General features: G+C 44.4%; 1 protein-coding gene across 9 annotated transcripts in view; it reads left to right on the top strand.

Moving 5' to 3' along the window:
* Dlgap1 (discs, large (Drosophila) homolog-associated protein 1) overlaps positions 1–20,072 on the top strand; it is a 338,446-nt gene that overhangs the window by 266,563 nt on the left and 51,811 nt on the right. For 7 of the 9 annotated variants that reach the window (XM_013027147.1, XM_013027149.1, XM_013027152.1 and 4 more), the window contains one exon: positions 19,400–19,773. In XM_013027147.1, coding sequence (XP_012882601.1) covers positions 19,400–19,773 — 374 coding nt within the window. The remainder of the gene's footprint in view (positions 1–19,399; positions 19,774–20,072) is intronic. The other 2 variants (XM_013027154.1, XM_013027148.1) reach the window with 1 other exon arrangement.

Below are 20,072 nucleotides of genomic sequence, written 5' to 3'. Positions count from 1 at the left end.
ACACAAACTAGCCCAGGAAGTTAAGGTCCCTGGTGATATGCTGACCAGTGAAGAAGGAAAACAAAAAGAGACACATCCTGGAAAGACTCCACTGGGCAGTAGTTCTTACCCTCTCTGTACAAGCCCCCTGGGTCCCCTGAATTCCATAAGATAGAGCTTTGGCACAAAACCCCTTCTACCTTCTCAAGCCTTGCCCTCTAACAGAACTCATTTTCTGGGCTCTTGAGAATGTCTCTTACTCCAAATGCTCAGAGACAGTGTCTCATTTCACACAATGTTAAGAAGACCAGAACCACATTTTGGCTTGCTTTTAATTTCTATAGAGGACTGGGCATGGTAGAGTATACCTATAAATCTAGCACTCAGAAGCCTGAAGTGGGAAGACAAGTGTTCTATCTTAACAAAATAATATAGATACCAGTGGCTCACACCTACAGTTATAACTACTGAAGAGGCCGAAGACAGCAGCAAAATCAGAAGATCAAGGTTCAAGTTTGGCTGGGAACATTGCTGAAATGGTAGATTATCTGCCTAACAAATACAAGGCCCGAAAAAGAAAGAAAAGGAGAAGGGGAGGGAAAAGAAAAGAAAGCAGAAGAAAGAAAAAATTCTAGCTGGCTTACACCTGTAATCCTAGCTACTCAGGAGGCTGAGATCTGAAGATCATGGTTCAAAGCCAGACCAGGCAGGAAAGTCTGAGACTCTTACCCCCAATTAATCACCAGAAAAATGGAAGTAGTGGATCAAAGTGGGAGGTCACTATCCTTGAGCAAAAGATCTCAGGCATAGGGCCCAGGCCCTGAGTGCAAGCCCCACGATTGACCAAAAACAAGAAACCTAGGGGCTAAGAATGTGGTTTAGTGGTAGAGTGCTTGCCTAGCATACATGAAGCCCTGGGTTCAAATCTTCAGTACCACATACACAGAAAAGGCCAGATGTGGCGCTGTGGCTCCAGTGATAAGACTGCTAGCCTTGAGCAAAAGAAGCTCAGGGAGAGTGCCCAGACCCTGAGTTCAAGCCCCAGGACTGGCAAAAAAAAAAAAGAGAGAGAGGGGGAAAATTTGGCCTCCATCTCCATGGTAAAGCACCTGCCTTCCAGCTCTAGAGTCAATCTCAAACCATTAAATAATAATACTAATAATGATAATAATAACAAAAAATCTTTAGAAAGTTAACTTTATGTCACTAAAAAGCTCTTTGATCTTGGGAGGAAATTCCAGTCAGAGGGCCAAAATGTTGGGGAAAGAAGAGATCTTAGAGATTACTGAATTCTGCACTTGTTTTTATGTGTGAAGAATCTGAGACTAACAGAAACCAGAAATCAAACTTCTCCAAACTTTTATTATTTTGACTTCTAGGAGAAATTCAATAAATCTGAAAAAAAAATAGGTTCAGTTTGAAAAACAAACTGGAGGTAGGGAGACATGTAAGATAAAAACCAAGTCTTTGAGAAACAGGGATCGGGTCTGTTGTAGTAACTCTGAGTTGTGTGCAGCAAGGAGCTCTAAGCTGGGTATAACTGGTTGACACACTACATCCCCCGCCAAGTACTTCCTAAATGCCCTCTTGGAGCTTATGATGCAATGGGAACTTGGAAGATAATTACAACCTAACAAGTGCTCTGACCACTGAAAAGTGCAGTGGTCTAAAGCCTAGAGGAGGCATTTGGAAGGGCAATAAGGGTGTCTTCCTGGAAGCGATGACCAGAAGCTGATATCTGAATAAGAACGAGGAGGAAAGACAGACTGTCCCCACAGAGGGAAGCCCAGGGACAAGGGCCTTGATGGGTTAAATAACAAAAGTAAAAATGGTCAGAAAGAGGGTCGGGGGAAGACCTAGGAGGTGGGGACCAGGTAAGCAGCAATCTCATAGCCAATGGGGCTTTCCCTGCGGGCAGCTGTGTCAACTGGAGCAACAGCTGTGACTCTTGCTATGGTTATGTACACTAGTTTGAAAAGAGGAACAAGACAGAAATATTTTGACAAAGAAGATTGTACCTGTTGTTTGCTGAATGCACAGATCTGAACACATACATATATACCTACACAAATATACATAAACCCACATAAGAATACATACAACAAAACACATGCAGTTATATGAACATGTACATACAAAGACATATAAACATATATACGTACAACACACATAAACACACAAGCCCCCTCACATAAACACTGACATAAACACAGAATGGAACCAGTTTCACAATCCTTTTCCATATGATGAATTCTGATTATTTTTATTTAATTATTTCCTTTTTCTAAGTGGTGAAAGTGTGTGACTCACCTCAGTGGATCCTATGATTCATTAATAAGTCACAATTTAGTCTGGGAAAGCTTGACTTAGGAAGTTGGTGCGACACTCCAAAGAGTAGTTAAGTAGTAAAATGAAAAGGATGTGGAACAATTCCAGGAGGAAAGAGAGAAGGGCCCACCGTTGTTAAAGATATGCCCAGAGCCAGTGCCAGTGGCTCATGCCTGTAATCCTAACTACTCAAGAGGCTGAGATCTCAAGATGAGACGTTTGAAGCCAGCACAGGCAGAGAAGTCCATGAGACTCTGATCAGTAAGGCTGGAAGGTCCAGCCTTGAGTAGAACAACTAAGGGACAGCACCAGGCCCGGGAGTTCAAGTCCCAGTGCCCCGCCCCCATCCCCAAACATACAGCCCAGAGCTCTGGTTGAAAATAAATTAGAACATTAACTAGTAGCTCTCTGGGAGGGTGAAGAGTGAACATTTGAAAATACCCTCCCCCTCATTTTTTGCCAGACAAAAATGTGTTGCCTCGTTTGAGGTATAACTGGATAGCACTATACCACTCCAGAAAACATGAAAGCTTTATTGAAAAATTGGGGAAGTGGTTATGAGGAACTCAATGGACAGGTGGGAGCTTCAGTCCTGAGCTAGAAGATCCTGTGTGAGACAAACAACCCATCAAAAACTCACCAGGCCTTTGGGGATTTGCCAGGCAGGCAATTAAAGAATAGCCTTGTTGTTTTTTTTTTTTCATTTATATTTCATTCAGTTGGAAGGACTTAATTTCTTTCCAAAGTTGTCATCCAATTTGGAATTCACAATCCCTAGATGAGAACTGTCCCAAGGTAATTCTTCCATACATCTCAGGGGGGGAAAAATGGAACTATTCATTTTATTCTACACACACACACACACACACACACACACACACACACACACACACTGAGGCAACCACAGGTCAAAAATGGAACTATTAGTTTTATTCTACACACACACACACACACACACACACACACTGAGGCAACCACAGGTCAAAGGACTTTTCTCTTGACTCTTCCTCCAGCTTCCAGTGGCAGCTAAACCCTTTCTTGTGAACAACAGATGTTTCTGAGCTGGGTTTATTGAAGGGGTCTTGTCTGTGTCCTGGGGGAGATTGTAAAGGAAATGTCCACAGGGGCTCTGTAGGGTGGACGGCATTCATGCAGAAAGAGAGGAATTCCCTTACCGTGCTAGCATGTAGGGCAGATCCGTGGCTGCTTTTGCTAGAACTTTTATCCTCCAGCCAGAACTCACAGCAGGGACTGAGTCACTCCAGGTGACTGTAACCTCCTCCCCTCCCCCGCTGGCGTGGCGTAGGTCATTTACATTTGCAAAGGCTCCCCAGAAGATTTCTTCCTTTTGCCTCTGGCTGCATTGGTCAGCAAACACCGGCCTGGCAAGTCTAGCCACTTAGCCAGCTATTTTTCTCACTCCCAGAAAACTTCTTGCTGGTTTGCTTGCTTTCTCTTTTAAATCCAGGGAGTGAAACAAACACCAATTTCCTGCCTTAAGCCCTTTTTTTTTTCTTCTCTCCCTCGCACCTTCCTCCTCCCTCTCTTTAAAGCACCGGCCGCGGCAGTGTACTGTAATTACTGCTGGCGGTGGTTTCACCAACTCCACTCTTAGAAGATAAGGCTAAGGTTTTATTACTTCTCAGCCCAATGCCCAACGGTGACACAACTTGTCTTTATCTGGGGACCTGACAAGGTTATCAGCAACTGCAAATGGGCAGAACCTTGGAGCCCTGGACTGCAAAATGATTGTCTTCCCCGGCCATCCATTTCCTTTCGTTCCACAGACTAACTCTTAATTTTTCTCTCAAGTTTTTCCACATTCTTAACCCGACCTTTGTCTTTCTGGGTTCCGTTTGGAATGAAGCCGTGATTCTGAGCAGTGCCAGTGGCCACCAGGAGTTCATTCTATCACAGCCCGAGATTCTGGGCTTACAACTCACAGAATCTTCTAGCATCTTCTGGCTCTAGTGTCGTGGGTATAGACGGTTTTTCTAAAATTTTATTTAATTAAAAACAATTGATTAGGTATCAAAACAAACTCAGATTTTTTTGCCTATGCCTTTTATAATTCTTTCAAAAACTAGAATGGAAAGTTTGGTGTCTAGTGGCAAAAGCTTGTAATCCCCAGACATGGAAAGGTAAGGCAAGAGAATCACAAGTTGGGAGACCAGCCTGGACTACAGAGAAAAACCCTGCCTTTAAAAAAAAAAAGAAAAAAAATGCTGTCAGGCTGGGAATATGGCTCAGTGGTAGAGTGCTTGCTTAGCATGCATGAAGCCCTGGGTTCAATTCCTTAGTACCACATAAATAGAAAAAGCCAAAGTGGCCCTGTGGATCAAGTGGTAGAGTGCTAGCCTTGAGCACAGAGAGGCTCAGGGACAGTGCCCAGGCCCAGAGTTCAAGCCCCAGGACTGGTCCAAAAAAAAAAAAGAAACTGCTGTGTACAAGTGGCTCAGGCCTGTAATCCTAGCTGAGGTGTGAGGAAGCTGATATCTAAAGGTTAATGTTCAGAGCCTGCCTGAGCAGACAAATCCTTGAGATTCTTTTTTTTTTTATTTATTTTATTTGTGAACATACTGTACAGAGGGGTTACAATTACATGGGCAGGATAATGCGTACATTTCTTACCAAGCATTGCAGCCTCCTCCTTTGTTTATCCTTCACATCCCTTCCCAGCCTCCCCCCTTCCCCCCCAGTCCCAATCCTTCTCCCCGTCCCCCACCGACATTGTAAAGCTCGTTATGGACATGACAACTTGTACTTCTCATTGTTGCAACAGGTCCACCTGTATCCTTAAACGACTTGTTTTTCCCCATCTCCTCCACAAGTTATACTGACATCAAATATAGTGAAAGCAGGGGTTATACTGTGGGGGAGGGACATACAAAGCAACAAAGAGATAATCTTATAAATGCATTAGATCCTTGAGATTCTTATCTTCAATTAACAAGCAAAAAGCCAGAAGTAGATAGAGCTGTGCCCCAAGTAGTAGAGTACCAGCCTCGAGCAAAGAAGCCAAGTGAGAGCAAGAGGCCAAGTTAAAGCACACACACACACACACACAAATACACACACACACACACACACACACACACACACACACACCAAACCAGCACACTTACTATTACGTAACATCCACTGGATAAGCAGAACTCTGCCAGGAGCGACAATATGAGAAGTGTTGTATTTAAAAAATCTGATCTTGGACCCCCATCCTTTTCATTGTAAAATGGTAAAGCACATACACCCCCTCTCCAGCGGGCGCACCACCTTCACAGGTGGGACCCAAGTCCAGAAACTGAAAGGGGGCTGCAGAAGGACGCGCCCTGGTGGTTGGTCTTGCTGCCAGGGCTCTCAGTTGGGATGAGTAAGACCTCATTCCATCACCATCACCATCACCCAGGGGCTAGAAGGTGGCTCTGTGGTAGAGTATTTGCCTTGCATGCACGAGGCCCTGGGTTCGAGTCCTTAGCACTACATAAGTTTAAAAAAAAAGTCAGAAGTGGTGCTGTGGCTCAAGTGGTAGAGTGTAAGCCTTGAGCTGAAGAGCTCAGGGACAGTGCCCAGGCCCAGAGTGGGCCTGGTGGGAAGCACCCAGCTTCCAAGCAAACTCCACCCTGGGAGAAGTTGGTTAATGCACACTCTCAGGCTTGCAGAACAGAGACCACAGACGCCTCTGCAGGGTTGTTTTAAGAATTTAATGAGACCAGCCAAAGCAGTTCCTTCCATCAAACACTTAAGTGAATGAGGGGGCGGCTGAGGGGAGTGGGAGAGTAAATTGATACCGACTTACATTTTGACTTCAAAAGTTTTGTAAGTTACTCTGTTTAATTCTGGCAAACAACAAGTGCTCCCAGGGGGCCTTGCACTTGCTGGACAAGGAAGTGGACCAAGAGAGAGATGGAGACACTCCTGGATGAGGTCTTGGTTCCTTATGTCTATGATACTTAGACATTTTAAACATAGAACTTTTCTGAGCCAAGTGGGCTCATGTAAACAATATCAACCCAGATGGTTTTTCCTTGAGGGAGGAAGGAGGAAAAGAGTAAGATGAATAACAAGTGCTTAACTATACAGCCCAGAGCTGCCTGGGGCCATCTCCCACTGACCTGCCTTCCAGTCCTAGCTAATTATTCCTCATAAAGCAAAATGGGCACATTTTCTTTCTTCTTCACTTCTGCAAATATTCCTTTCCCCCAGACTTAGGCTTTCAGTGTACTGGGTGCAAATGCTTTGGCTCCAGGTGGTCTTGATGCAGATAGACCCTCTCTTACAAGGCCCCTAGAAAGATGAACGACTGTGATAGATCCACTTTCTCTTCACTGCACAGATGACCAGGGAAAGGCAATTGGTAAATTCACACCCAAGTTCTAGCCTGGCTTCACACCCAGCTTCTATCTGCAGTCAGATACATGCGTGACCTGTGCTGATACCCTGCACCATACAACCTCACCTCGGGGTAGGTTTACTCCATTGTAGTTATGACCCAGGAATGCTGTGGGATTCCATTCCAGATTTGTCCTAGCATTCCCCACTCCCAAGTTTCCATGGGCCAGGTGATACTAATTCTGATGAAGTGAAACCAGGAAGTCTAAAGCAAGCTTCTTGGCCATCAGATATCCATCTTGTGTGCAAGCAGACAGATCACAGGATAAGAAGGCCAAGAAGAAGTGGAAAGCAGCAAGGAAAAGAAAAGCAGCCACAGAGGGAAAGGGCAGTTAATATGCTGAGTCCTCAGGTTCCATCTGCTTGGTGCCCCTGAATAACACCTGGCAGAGAGAAAGCAGTTCACAAGTGAGTATAGAAACTGCCTTCCTTTCTCTTTTTTTTTTTTTCTTTTTAGTGCCAGAACTCAGGGTCTGGGTTTTATCCCTGAGTTTCTTTTGCTTAAGGCTAGTGCTCTACCACGTGAGCCACAGCTTCGCTTCTGGCTTTTTTTTGAGGATGGAGATAAGAGTCTCATAGCCTTTCCTGCCCCAGGCTGGCTTTGAACAATGATCCTCCTATCTCCGCCTCCTGAGTACCTATTATAGGCATGAGCCACCTGCACCGGGAACACTTTGCTTTTTTATGTGCTGGTATTGAATCCAGAGCCTCATTCATGCCAAGTGCCTACTCTCTATACCCCTAGCCTTCACAAGTGACATTACATTGGGGTTTGATGTTCTAGCTCTATGGCAAAAGTTGGTCAACCATAATTGTACTTGACCAATACTTGGCTAATGCCAAACACAAGTGGATATTGGTAAGAATTGAAATAATTATCTCTTGGTTGCCTAGTAAGATTGATTTGGGGACATCCCCGATACCCCAAGCCTCTGGGGCTCAAGTTCCTCATATAATATTTACATATAACCTGTACACTTTCTGTCGTTACTTTGTGTCATCTGTAGATTCTTCCTAATACCTTAAACAAAACAAATGCTGTATAAATATGCGTTATATTGTACGTTCAAAGACGAAGAAAAGAAGCAACTTTTGCTGCAAATACTTTCCATTGGCCACTTCCATTGGAATTGTGGGTGCTGAAATTGTGAATACAGAGGAAGCCACAGAGAATGGCTTTGCTGCAATACTCTATTTTACATATATTCTTTCCCGCTTGTTAGACCTTTTTCCTTTTTCTCCAGATACCATGGTTATTCTTTCATGTAACAAGCATTTGTCTATGTAATGGTCATGGTGGGACTATGTGACATGCTTGTGAATAAGACAGGCACCAATGCTTGCCCTTGTGATTATGACATCCTTCGTGAATTCCCTTCTTTCAATCTGGCCAGGAAAACACACACACACACACACACACCAAGGAATATAGAATATGACAAGAAATGGAAAATGATTCACAAAAGCTTTACAGAACAAAGTTCTCACCCTTGGCACCATCTCCACTCCAGCCTCCTGGGCACATGGGCACACTGTCTTTCAACAAGATCTGTCTGTCCTAACCAGAGGGGCTGGTAGACCAGCTGCCCAAACAGGAAACCTTATATAATTCTGTAACCCTGACCTTGGGGCTTTGCATCTTCCCCTCTGGTAAACACTCTATTCAGCCCAGGAAGACCTGTAGACCTGGCTGGGACACATTTTGAAAAACATGCACATGGTTACAAATGTTGACAAAGGAAGAAAAAAAAATCCCTAAGTCTAAGAGGAAGTGATATATCTGACTCAATAGTAGAAATCACTTCAGAAAGTCATAGAAAAAATGGAAACTGAATCCTCAGCAATGAAGCTGCCAGGGCAGTCACTTGTGTGGCTGGGTGACTCAAGAGCACCTGTTTGAACGGCCAGGAAAATGAGCTGTGAAATCTTGATCACATTTCCTACTGGAAACAACACTCTTGCCGTTAAAATGAGTAAGACCAACGTTTAAGCCCCCAGATTGCAACATGTGTGCCCTCATTCTATGAAGCTGTGATTTGTCTTTACAACTGGCCAAGCAATGCTTACTTACTCACTCAGAACCCCAAGCCTCAGTAGTTAACAGTCTGGGCAAACACTAAGTAAATATCTGCCTGTTTTCAGGTTACTCCTTTGACATTAGTGATTTCAGACAACTGATTTCATATATGGTAATCCTCAGCTTCTAATAGCATTCAACTACTTGTCAAACTTCAGTAACCTCCACATTAGGCTGGAGGCCTATAACCCTAACTACTCAAGAAGTTGAGATCCAAGGATCATGGTAAGAAACTAGCCAGACAGGAAAGTCTGTGAGACTCTTCCAATTAACTACTGAAAAGCCAGAAGTGGAGGTATAGCTCAAGTTAAAGTGTCAGTCTTAAGCAAAATAGCCAAAAGAGGACTAAGGCTCTAAGTTTAAGTCCCAGTACACACACACACATGTATGTACACACACACACACACACACAAACACACCCCACATTACTGCCTTTTTTTTTGGTCAGTCATGGGGCCTGAACTCGGCCTGAGCATTGTCCCTCAGCTCTTCAGCTCAAGGCTAGCACTCTACCACTTGAGCCACAGCACCACTTCCGGCTTTTTCTGATTATGTGGTGCCTAGGAATCGAACCTAGGGCCTCATGTATGCAAGGGAAGCACTCTACCACTGAGCTACCTTTCCAGCCCACATTACTACCTGGACGTGAATGTTCTAAAACTACCTTCTTCCAAACATCATTTAATGTCTCTATGTTTTTTAAACATTTATTTTTATTTTTTTGAAACAGGGTCTTGCTAGCCCAGGCTTGGCCTCCAATGCTGGATCATCCGGCCTAATGCTTTAGCGTACTGGGAGTACAGGCATGTACCACCATGCCCAGCTAATAATGTCCTCTAATTTACTTGATTAATGAAACTTTCTGAAGAGAACAGTTAACTTTGATCTGAACCTTTTTCTTAGCTAGAGAGAAATGACCTGTCCCCTGTACTAACTGGAGCAAACAACTGTGATTCTTCACCCTCCAAAACAAACTGCAGAGTACAAGGGATAACTAAGAGGAAGAGGCAGGTTAGAAGCACTGCCTTTGGCATTTGCCTTGTTTTTACCTCACACAGAGATAAAAGAGAGTAGGTGGGGCACAGAGGTGTGCTCTCCTGGAAGCTAAATTTACACTTGGGAAATCTTAGGTAATCTTTGCAAATGGGTCAAAATGCTTCAGGCTGGATAGAAAGTGTCTGTACACTGTGCAAATTCAGATAACAGGGAATCTCCAGTATTAATCCTCACTACCATTCAGTTTTGCCTGTGGTTAAAGTGAAGAAAATATATTGGGAGAAAATGGCAAAAGCTACTTTCTACTTTGCTACCTTAAAAAATATTTCCCCCAGCCAGGCACCAGTGGCTCATGCCTATAATCCTAGCTACTCAGGAGGCTGAGATCTGAGAATCACAGTTCCAAGCCAGCCCGGGCTGAGACTCTTATCTCCAATTAACCTCCAGAAAACTGGAAGTGGTGCTGTGGCTTAAGTGTAGAGTGCTCACCTTGAGCTGAAGAGCTCAAGAACAGTGCCCAGGCCTAGAGTTCAAGCCCCACGGCCGACCAAAATAATAATAATAATTTTAAAATCCTCCCAACCCAGACATTTCATTTTGCACTTAAAAAAAACATTGTTAAAATGCTAAGTTAAACAACAACAACAAAAGACAGGGCTGGGAATGTGGCTTAGTGGTAAAGTGTTTTCCTATCATAGGAAGCCTTGGATTTAATTCTTCAGTACCACATAAACAGAAAAGGTCAGAAGTGGCACCGTGGCTCAAGTGGCAGAGTGCTAGCCTTGAGCAAGAGAAACTCAGGGACAGTGCTCAGGCCCTGAGTTCAAGCCCCAGGACTGGCAAAAAAAAAAGGGGGGTAAAATGACATCTGATTCCAGCACTGGTGGCTTACACCTGTAATCCTAGCTACTCAAGAGACTAAGAGCAAAGGATCAAGGTGCCAAGCCAGCCTAGGCAGAAGTCTATGAGACTCTCATCTCCAATTACCCAGCAAAAAGCCCCACATTGGAGGTATGGCTCAAGTAGTAGAGTGTCAGCTTTGAGCAAAAAAGCTCAGCATCAGCACTTAGGCCTTAAGTTCAAGATCCAGAACCTTCACACACAACAGAAAAACCCCAAAAGGCAAGACCTCTGAGTTGACTTTTCTTTATCCTTTTTGCAACTTAAATCCAGCAAAGATGTCCACTCCTACCACAGCTCCACTTACCTTGCAGCTGAGCAGCGTTATCTGCCTACATAGGTGGTGTTCCAATCTTGGCCAGCAGGGTATGCTGGAGAGATAGGCTTGTCTGCAGCAGAAGTTTGTTTTCTCAGACCTTGGGTATTTTAGGAGGGAGGGGGTGGGGGTGGGGTCGGTGGGGAGGAAAGAAAGCAGCTGGCCTGCAAAGCATCCATTTGTTCTCTGAGATGGTGCCACTTGCCATTTTGTAAGTCAAAGGTTGCCACGTTACCTGTTGCCAGGTTCCTAAGAGTGCTTGGGAGAAAATGTGGGTGAGAAAGCATACAACAACTCCTTCAGCCTGGTGAGTTTCAAGCTCTTTTGACTGGGCTGGCGGCTGACATTTGGAGAGCAGCTGCAGTGGACCGGGAGCATTGTTTGGTTGGAGTTTTAACCGGAGTGGCTGCTTCTTACATCATTTCCAGGCATCAAGTGCCTGGGGCTTTTTTTTTTTTTTTTATGACTCACTTTCTGATCCGGTCCTCCCTGGATTTCTCTACAGTGTTTGCTAGTGCCAAACAGCCTTGCCCCAGGAAGCACAAGTTTTTGTAGCAACTTGTTAAAACAACTCTGGTGCCTCTTTAAAAAAAAAAAAAAGTTGTGATTTTGGAATAAACCTGGTGCTTCCAGCTTTGTGAGAACAATGTTGTGTTTGATTAGCAGCGTGGCTGGGTGCTCCCCCACCGGAGCCGACTGCTATCACTTGAATAGATCTCCAAGCCAGACATGCCAGGGCTTGGGCATTTGTCTGGCATTAGGAAGCGTCTGGAATACTAGTAAGCACCAACTGGCCAGGGCCTGGCTGCAAAAGTTATTATTCTGTCCTCCCCTGCTCCAACATGCTTTTTTCTACTTGGAGAAAAGTAGAACTCGTCAGCTTTGTTGTTTTCCTGGAGGATGGCTTTAGTGGAAATCATCCTCACAGCCCCTCCCCCCCCACCCCCACCCCCTCAGCCAAACTGACCCGGAGAGACTATGGGATGTGCTTGTGCCAGACCTCACCAAAGTGGGTTGAGAAAGAAGAGTATAGACCCCGCCTGGGAAGCCTCAGCTCTGCCTCCTTTGGAGGCTGGTAGCCACACGTTGGGTGGCCTGGGAATGAGAAACAGTAAATATTTTTGAAACAAGCTAGTGACTTTCCATGTGTATTTTGTTGGCTAGAGGGAATTTTTTTTCCCCTCCTCTGATATTTATTTTTCAAATACTTCATTTTCATTTTCTTTCTTCCTTTCTTGCTCACTTGCTTGCTGTGATGAGGATCAACCCAGGCTTTGCCCTAGGCAAGCACTCTACCACGGATCTACATGCCTACTTCCTTTTTTCATTTCTTTTAAAATAGTTTCTCGTGCTGCCCAGGCTAGTCTGAAGCAAGAGACCTTCTTCCTCGGCCCTCCTGAGTAGCTGGGATTCCAGGTCTGGGCCACTTCACCTGACTACAAACTTTAAAATTACAGCCACTTGGGGCTGGGAAGGTGGCTCAGTGGAAGAGCACTTGCTTTGCATGCCTGAGGCCCTGGGTTCAATTCCTCAGCACCACATAAGCAAAAAGAAAAAAGCCGGAAGTGGCGCTGTGGCTCAAGTGGTAGAGCACTAGCCTTGAGCTGAAGAGCTGAGGGACAGCGCCCAGGCCCAGAGTTCAGGCACCACCACCGGACCCAAAAAAACAAAAATTACAGCCATTTGGAGTTGACCAATTCTTGTGGGTTACTTGGAATTCATTCATTCATTTAAACTGGGCTGTGCAATCTGGGTTCTCTAAATCTACCACTTAAAAGCCATACGACTTAGAGGCGCTCTTTATCCTGAGTCTAATATTTCTACCAATCAAATAGGGATAGTGGAGCCAGGTATGGTGGTACATATTTATAATCCCAGCCACTCTACAGGCTGGGACAGGAGGGTCATGCATGTGAGACTAGCCTAGGAAAATTTTCTAGTCTTTGTCTCAAAATAAAATGAGCCAGGCACTGGTGGCTCACACCTGTAATCCTAGCTACTCAAGAGGCTGAGATCAGAAGATGGTGGTTTGAAGCCAGCTTCAGTAGAAAATGCAATAGAATACATCTCCAAAATAGCCAGCAAAAAGCTGTTCTAGTGGTGTGGCTCAAGTAATAGAGCACCAGCTGAGCAAGCAAGCCAAGCAAGAGCAGGAGGTCCTAGGTTTAATACAGGGTACCAGAAAAAACAAAAAATAAAATGATTTTTTTTTAATACTGGTATTAGGTGGTAGAGGGCTTGCCAGTATGCATGAGGCTCCAGGGTTCATTCTCAGAACTGTGACACACACACACACACACACACACAAAATAGTAAAATCTTTCTCATCTCTGAGACCGTTTGTCCTTTTTCACCAGAGAAGGACCCAAGCCAGACAATGTGTCTAGCATTGATGTGTAGGCCTGCTTGCTCTATCTAGCACATCACCAGGAACAGAGTGATGTCTAGTTCTGGGCTTTGGGTTCACCTGAATAGCAACAGTGGCACCTAACTTCTCTGCTGGCAGCTTCATCCTCAGTGCCAAATGCTTCCTAGAGATTCTAGGACACTCATCATCATTACCAGACAGCCTCTTCGAGGAGGCTTGCTTTTTGGTTTCCTTTTTTAAAATTTGTTTATTTTTTGGTGCATGTCTTGGAGCTTGAACTCAAGGTCTGGGCACTGTCCCTGAGCTTTTTTTTGCTCAAAGCTAGTGCTCTACCCTTTGAGCCACAGCTCTACTTCTGGCTTTTGGTACTTAATTGGAGTCTCGTGGATTTCCTGCTTAGCTTTGAACTTTGATCCTCAAATCTGAGTCACTTGAGTAGCTCAGATCACAGATATGAGCCTCTAGCACCCTGCTTCTTTTCTGGCTATTTTGTGTCATTCTCCATGAGCCCCTACTTTTCAAATTCTTTTCTAGGAAGTGGTGCTGTAGCTCAAGTGGTAGAGCGCTCGCCTTGAGCTGAAGAGCTGAGGGACAGCGCTCAGGCCCAGAGTTCAAGCCCCACGACCGACAAAAAAAAAAAAAAAAAAAATTCTTTTCTAGATTTCACTTGTATTCATAGTGCCACAGGATCTCCAGTTTGAAAGATTCCCTTGTCACCAAATTCAGTAACTTATCAGATGCTGGTAACAATTTCTATAACTTTACAGCCAAAACAACAAGTTGGTCTGTCATAGTACAACTCCAGGGATTGAGAACTCACTACACTTTTTATTATATGTGTGGACAATGAAGAGTTGTGTGTGTGTGTGTGTGTGTGTGTGTGTGTGTGTGTGTGTGTGTGTGTGTTGCTAAACCCAGGACCTCATGCATGCTAGGTAAGTTCTCTACCACTGATTATTTTTCATGCCTCTCTTACCTCTAATTCTTCCCTTGGGGAGTAACGTGCAGTAAGTCCCTCTATGCTCTATTCAACTGGCTTTCATATCATTGAAAAATCCTGTCTTCCTTCTCTTCCAAATGAAGCCTCTCTTCCTCATGTGATGTGATATGAGGAATCATCAGCAGTAGAGCACTTGCCAGCAGGCCCAAGGAACTTGGCTTGATCCCCAGCCCTGGAAATGTGGTGAGGGAGAGCAGTGTTCCCAGAATACAGCGCAGCATTGGATGGTTGTAGACACCTTCTCTGTGGCAGATACCACACTGCCAGTCAGTACATGCCTTTTCAGAAACAGGCACCTGAGTGCTTCTTAAGCCTAACATTTAATCCTTCCATTCTCGATGTCTGAAGTTGTCTCTTTATGTCCCACGTTTCAATTCTTCCACCGGTCTCTTTTCCTTTTGGCCTCTTCAGGCCATTTGCTTTGTCAAATAGTCTGTAGTTTTAATTTAGCTGTCTGATATGTTTGTCTCACCTGTACCACCTCTGTACTGTTCACCTAGATTTACCAATGTTCTCTATCCGTGTTCTCAAATTATCGCTGGTGGAAGGACTAGTTTTGTGTATTTGATCTTCAATCTGTTGCAGATCAATGATTTGATAAAGACTGATTCTTAGGGAGAAAAAAAAAGAAATTTGAAGAATCAAAACATGCAGAACACAAGCCCACTGTCTTTTGGTTTTAGTTTTTGGATTTTTGGGGCTTGGGGGGGTTGGTTTTTTTGAGAGGGAGGGTTAGTGTCAGTCCTGGGGCTTGAACTCTGGGCCTGGGAGTTGTCCCTGTGCTTTTGTGCTCAAGGCTAACACTCTAACTCTACCACCTGAGACACAGCTCTACTTCCAGCTCTTTGTTTTGTTTTTTGTTTTTGTCATTCATGGGGCTGAACTCTGGGCCTGGGAGCTGTCCCTCAGCTCTTCGGCTCAAGGCTAGTGCTCTACCACTTGAGCCACAGCACCACTTCTGGCTTTTATCTGTTTACATGGTGCTGGGGAATCAAACCCAGGACCTCATGCATGCAAGGCAAGCACTCAACCACTGAGCCAACTTCCCAGCCCCACTTCCAGCTCTTTGTTTTCCCCCATTTTGGTGGCTAACTGGAGAAAGGAGTCTCAAGGACTTTCCTGCCTAAGCTGGCTTTGAAATATAAACCTCAGATCTCAGGCTCCTGAGGACCTAGGATTACAGGCATGAGCCACCAGAGCCCAGCTCACTGTTTTAATTAGATCAACAGATTGATAAAACCTACTACGACATTGCTATAAAAGTTGCTAAAAGCATGCTCCACATTTTCACAGCGAGCTACACGGTAACAAATAGAGTGGTCTGAAAATTGTCCCATGTTACAGACACCAGTTGAATAGCACAGTTCTGCACTTGGAGGTGCAGAAATGCTTAACAACCTGAGGAAGGAAATCAGAAGAAGGGGAGTTGTCACTTAGATCCTTTTTACTTGTCTCTGAAAGGCAATCTTGGGTTGGGACTATAGATCAGTAGTAGAGCACTTGTGTGGTATGTTCAAGGCATTGGGTATTCAAGGCTCAAGGTTTAAGGTTCAAGGCTGCTGATTCAAAAAAAACCAATCAACCTCCAAGGTTTGAATTTCTCTTAAATTCCTGTTTGGTGACTGCAAGGTGCATCTTTGAGCCAACTCCAGTGGTAAAGTCTCAAAGCAAAGCAACTTCAACGTACCACATGGCAGACAGTTCAAGTTCTGTACTCCAAGTGGGCCAACTTCAAATTTTTATCACCTTTGAGTGTTAGAGCCAGACCAGCCTGTTGGAGAAACCATTTCTCCACTCTACCTGACACTAGTAAAATATGGTTGGCCTGTGGGGTGTGTTGGACCATGCAGGAGGCAGAGCTCAAGTCTAGCAATTGTACCAGAAGTAACAGGATCTAATCACCACCCCTCTCCCCATTACCATACCACAGCAAGAATTCCACTGCCCTTTACAGCAAAAGAAATGAAATGATTTGGGGCTGCAGCACCCAATTTGGAGTAATCTACTCAGAAAGAAGACACCAGGGAGGGTATAAATAAGCAGTATATGCCCCAGAAGATGGGGCATATAATGTTAGAACTAGTTATATCACTTCTTTGGAATATGAGTGAACTGAATGTCCTGAGAATCCATCTGAAGGCAGTTATGAGTTTACATCGCAAAGACTTGTCTTCGGAGAAATAATGTAATGACTTAGTCTCCTTAGATTCAAGTTGAGCATGTCTCCCCTTCCCAACTCCCTCTGACATTGACTGCTGTCCCAAACAGAGTTTCCATCCTTCAACCCTTCCTGGAAATCCAGAAGTAGCTCCTGGTGGTTAGGTGCATGGAGCTAAATGGGACAAGACATCTCATCACCTTCATAGCTTGGCCAGAGGCTTAGCTGTGGGTCATTGGGAAGAAGCTGAGGTAGACTGGCCCTGCTATGGCTCTCTATAAACACACACTGCCATCTTCCTGAGTGGTAGGACCTCTCAGGAGACTTAGCAACAACAACAACAAAAGCACATTGGCTAGGATCTGGTGGCTCCTGCCTATTATCCTTGCTACTCAGGAGACTGAGATCTGAAAATCATAGTTCAAAGCCAGCCAGGGTAGGAAAGTTTGTGAGACTTTTCTCTCCAATTAACCACCAAAAAAAAGTGGAAATGAAACTGCAGCTCAAGTGGTTAAGTGCCTGCCTTGAGCAAAAAAGCCGAGGGACAGTGTCTAGGCCCTGAGGTCAAGCCACAATACCAGTACACACATGCATACCCCCCCACACACACATGAAATAGTAAACTGGCTTGTTTTTGCTCACCCTGTTAATATTAAAGATATAGTATCATGCAGTAAGCTTACATGGAAAATCTTCTTGGGGGAAATTTTTGTTAATCAAATATCCAGGTAACTAGGAGGGGACCACACTTTTCTTGGGTACGTGCTTCCCACCCATCGCCCTTCCGGAATGAATATGCTCTTGGATTTGTGTGACATTCTCTCAATTCACAGGCAATCCCTGGGGAGCTGCCCCACAGAAATGTTGCTATATCTTTTAAATGTAAGGAAATTCCTCCAAGCCACTGGGCAGTAGAGATGAGGACAGCAAAACCGTTTTATTTACTGTTATTGTAGGATATTTTCTTTGTGTGGCCAGAGGAAACATGGACAATACTGAAGCAAGTATTTTATTTGGTAAAATGGCGCCAGTGATCACTAGAACTACATACAGGCAATGAGCCAGGCTTGTGCAGCTGGGTCTAGCTCCTGGGCCTAACCACAGGGATACACCTGTGAAAGGAAAAGACATGGAGGTGGTGGGGGAGACAGTCCACATGGTGAATATTTGGTAATAACTCTAATAGGTTTTAAGGAGACTAGCAAAACTCTTCAGAAAGCTAGGAAAGGCAATGTTCTTTTTAGGTAAGCATTCTCATTTGGAAGCTTCATAATTCTCTTTTGAGCTTTTTTTTTTTTTTTTGGTCGGTTGTGGGGCCTGAACTCTGGGCCTGGGCTCTGTCCCTCAGCTCTTCAGCTCAAGGCTAGAGTTCTACCACTTGACCACAGCACCACTTCCAGCTGCTTATGTGGTGCTGAGGAATCGAACCCAGGGCCTCATGCATGCAAGGCAAGCACTCTATCACTGAGCCACCTTCCCAGCCCCTTGAGCTTTTTGTTTTTTGACAAAATGGTTCTTCACAAATGCAAAGTGGATAATTAATGTCAGATAGGTAGAGAGAGAGAGGCTAGAGTCAGCTTCAACCAGAGCCTTGGGGAAGACCTTGATTAAAATATAACAGAACAGTAGCTACGGATGAATGGATTCAGACCCTTGACTTGGTCAAGTAGCTGTAAAGGATGCATCCCAGAAATAAGTTCATGGAGACCAAAGACACACTCTGAAAGTGTTTCAGATACTATAATACAAATTTACTTACAAGCTGGGTGCTGGTGGCTCACTCTGGAGGCTGAGATCTGAGGATCAAAGCCAGCCTGGGCAGGAAAGTCTGCTAGACTCTTATCTCCAATTAACCACCAGAAAACCGGAAATGCTGCTGTGGCTCAAGTGGTAGAGTGCTAGCCTTGAGCTGAAGAGCTCAGGGACAACACCCAGGTTCAGAGTTCAAGCCCCAAAACTGACAAAAAAAAAAATTACAATAGAAGACTGATTTTGCAATCCCTTAGTGAATAGTTGTGCTTAGAAAACAAATCAAGAACAAAATTTTGTCTAGTGAGCCAGATGCTGGTGGCTCACACCTGTAATCCTAGTTATTCAGGAAGCTGAGATCTAATCCAGCCTAGGCAAGAAAATTCATGAGACTCTTGTCTCCAATTAACCACCAGAAAACCAGAAGTGGCACTGTGGCTCAATGTGGTAGAACCCTAGCCTTGAGCAAAAAAAGCAGTGGGACAGCACCTAGGCCCAAGTTCAACCCAACAACTGACTGAAAAACATTGTCTAGTGAACACCTATCCAAAAGAAAGAAGAAAGGAAGGAGAGGAAGGAAAGAAAGAATGAAGGGGGGGAAGAGGAACGAAGGAAGGAATTGAGTGTTGATGAACCAAACATACTTCAGGGAGCTAGGAGTCACTCTTACTTATTATTAAGAACAGAATACACCTACTTACAGCCTCCTTCCTTTCAGTGCTTACTATAACCACCAAAATCGTCTTTAGTGAATTATGTTATTTGATGTTTAGCTACATTTGATGTTTTCCTGAGAAGATAGAATCCTTTCCACCTTTTCCATATGTGTACATAACGTGGTGGCCTATAAAGTTGTCTACAGTTGGCCAATTATATCTAATTCGTGTTGATTTATAATTTCCATTCCAGAAACTTCCATTTCCGAGGCTGTTTCTTTCCGTCTTTTCCCCTGAGTTTTGTGAGTGAGTTGCTCCATTGGAAGCTCCGCAGGGGATCTCCCTCTGTACATGGACTTGTTTTCGTCTTCTACATCTTAGGGTGTGTTTTGTGTGCCCCCATTTCCAATGGCTGTCAGAGACAATAGCAGGAATGAAAGCCCAGGCAGAAATCACAGTGTGTTTGTTTTCACTGTCTTCCAGTGTCATCTTGCATTACAACATATAAGAAGACACCACCTCCAGTCCCACCCAGAACTACCACGAAACCTTTCATTTCTATCACAGCCCAGAGTAGCACAGAGTCTGCGCAGGATGCCTACATGGATGGACAAGGCCAGAGAGGAGACATTATCAGCCAGTCTGGTCTCAGCAACTCCACAGAAAGCCTGGACAGTATGAAGGCTCTGACAGCCGCCATCGAGGCTGCAAATGCTCAGATCCATGGCCCTGCAAGTCAACATATGGGCAACAACACTGCCACTGTCACCACCACCACCACTACCATAGCCACAGTTACCACTGAGGACAGAAAGAAGGACTTCAAAAAAAACCGATGTCTGTCCATTGGAATACAGGTAACAGCTTCCCCGGGTTCTTTGAAATAGGAACCAAAACTAAGAAATCTAACACGTATGGTCGTTTGTGTTTGTTTGTTTAATCCTCAAGAGATTACTATTTTGCCACTTGAGATAGTATAGCTGTGTATAAAAACACCTGCCAATTAGTGGCTCTGATTTCTTAATTTTTAATTTTAATTTTGTTAAGCAGTACTGGGACATGACGTGAGAGCCTCATGCTCTTCTTCACTCCAGGCTATTTGCTCTGCATTTGACCACTTGAACCACATGTCCACTTCTAGCTTTTTGCTGGTTAA

This window comes from Dipodomys ordii, unplaced genomic scaffold (genome assembly GCF_000151885.1).
Source record: "Dipodomys ordii isolate 6190 unplaced genomic scaffold, Dord_2.0 Scaffold100, whole genome shotgun sequence".
In the NCBI taxonomy this organism is placed as follows: domain Eukaryota; kingdom Metazoa; phylum Chordata; class Mammalia; order Rodentia; family Heteromyidae; genus Dipodomys; species Dipodomys ordii.
This window is presented reverse-complemented; position numbering and strand designations above follow the sequence as displayed.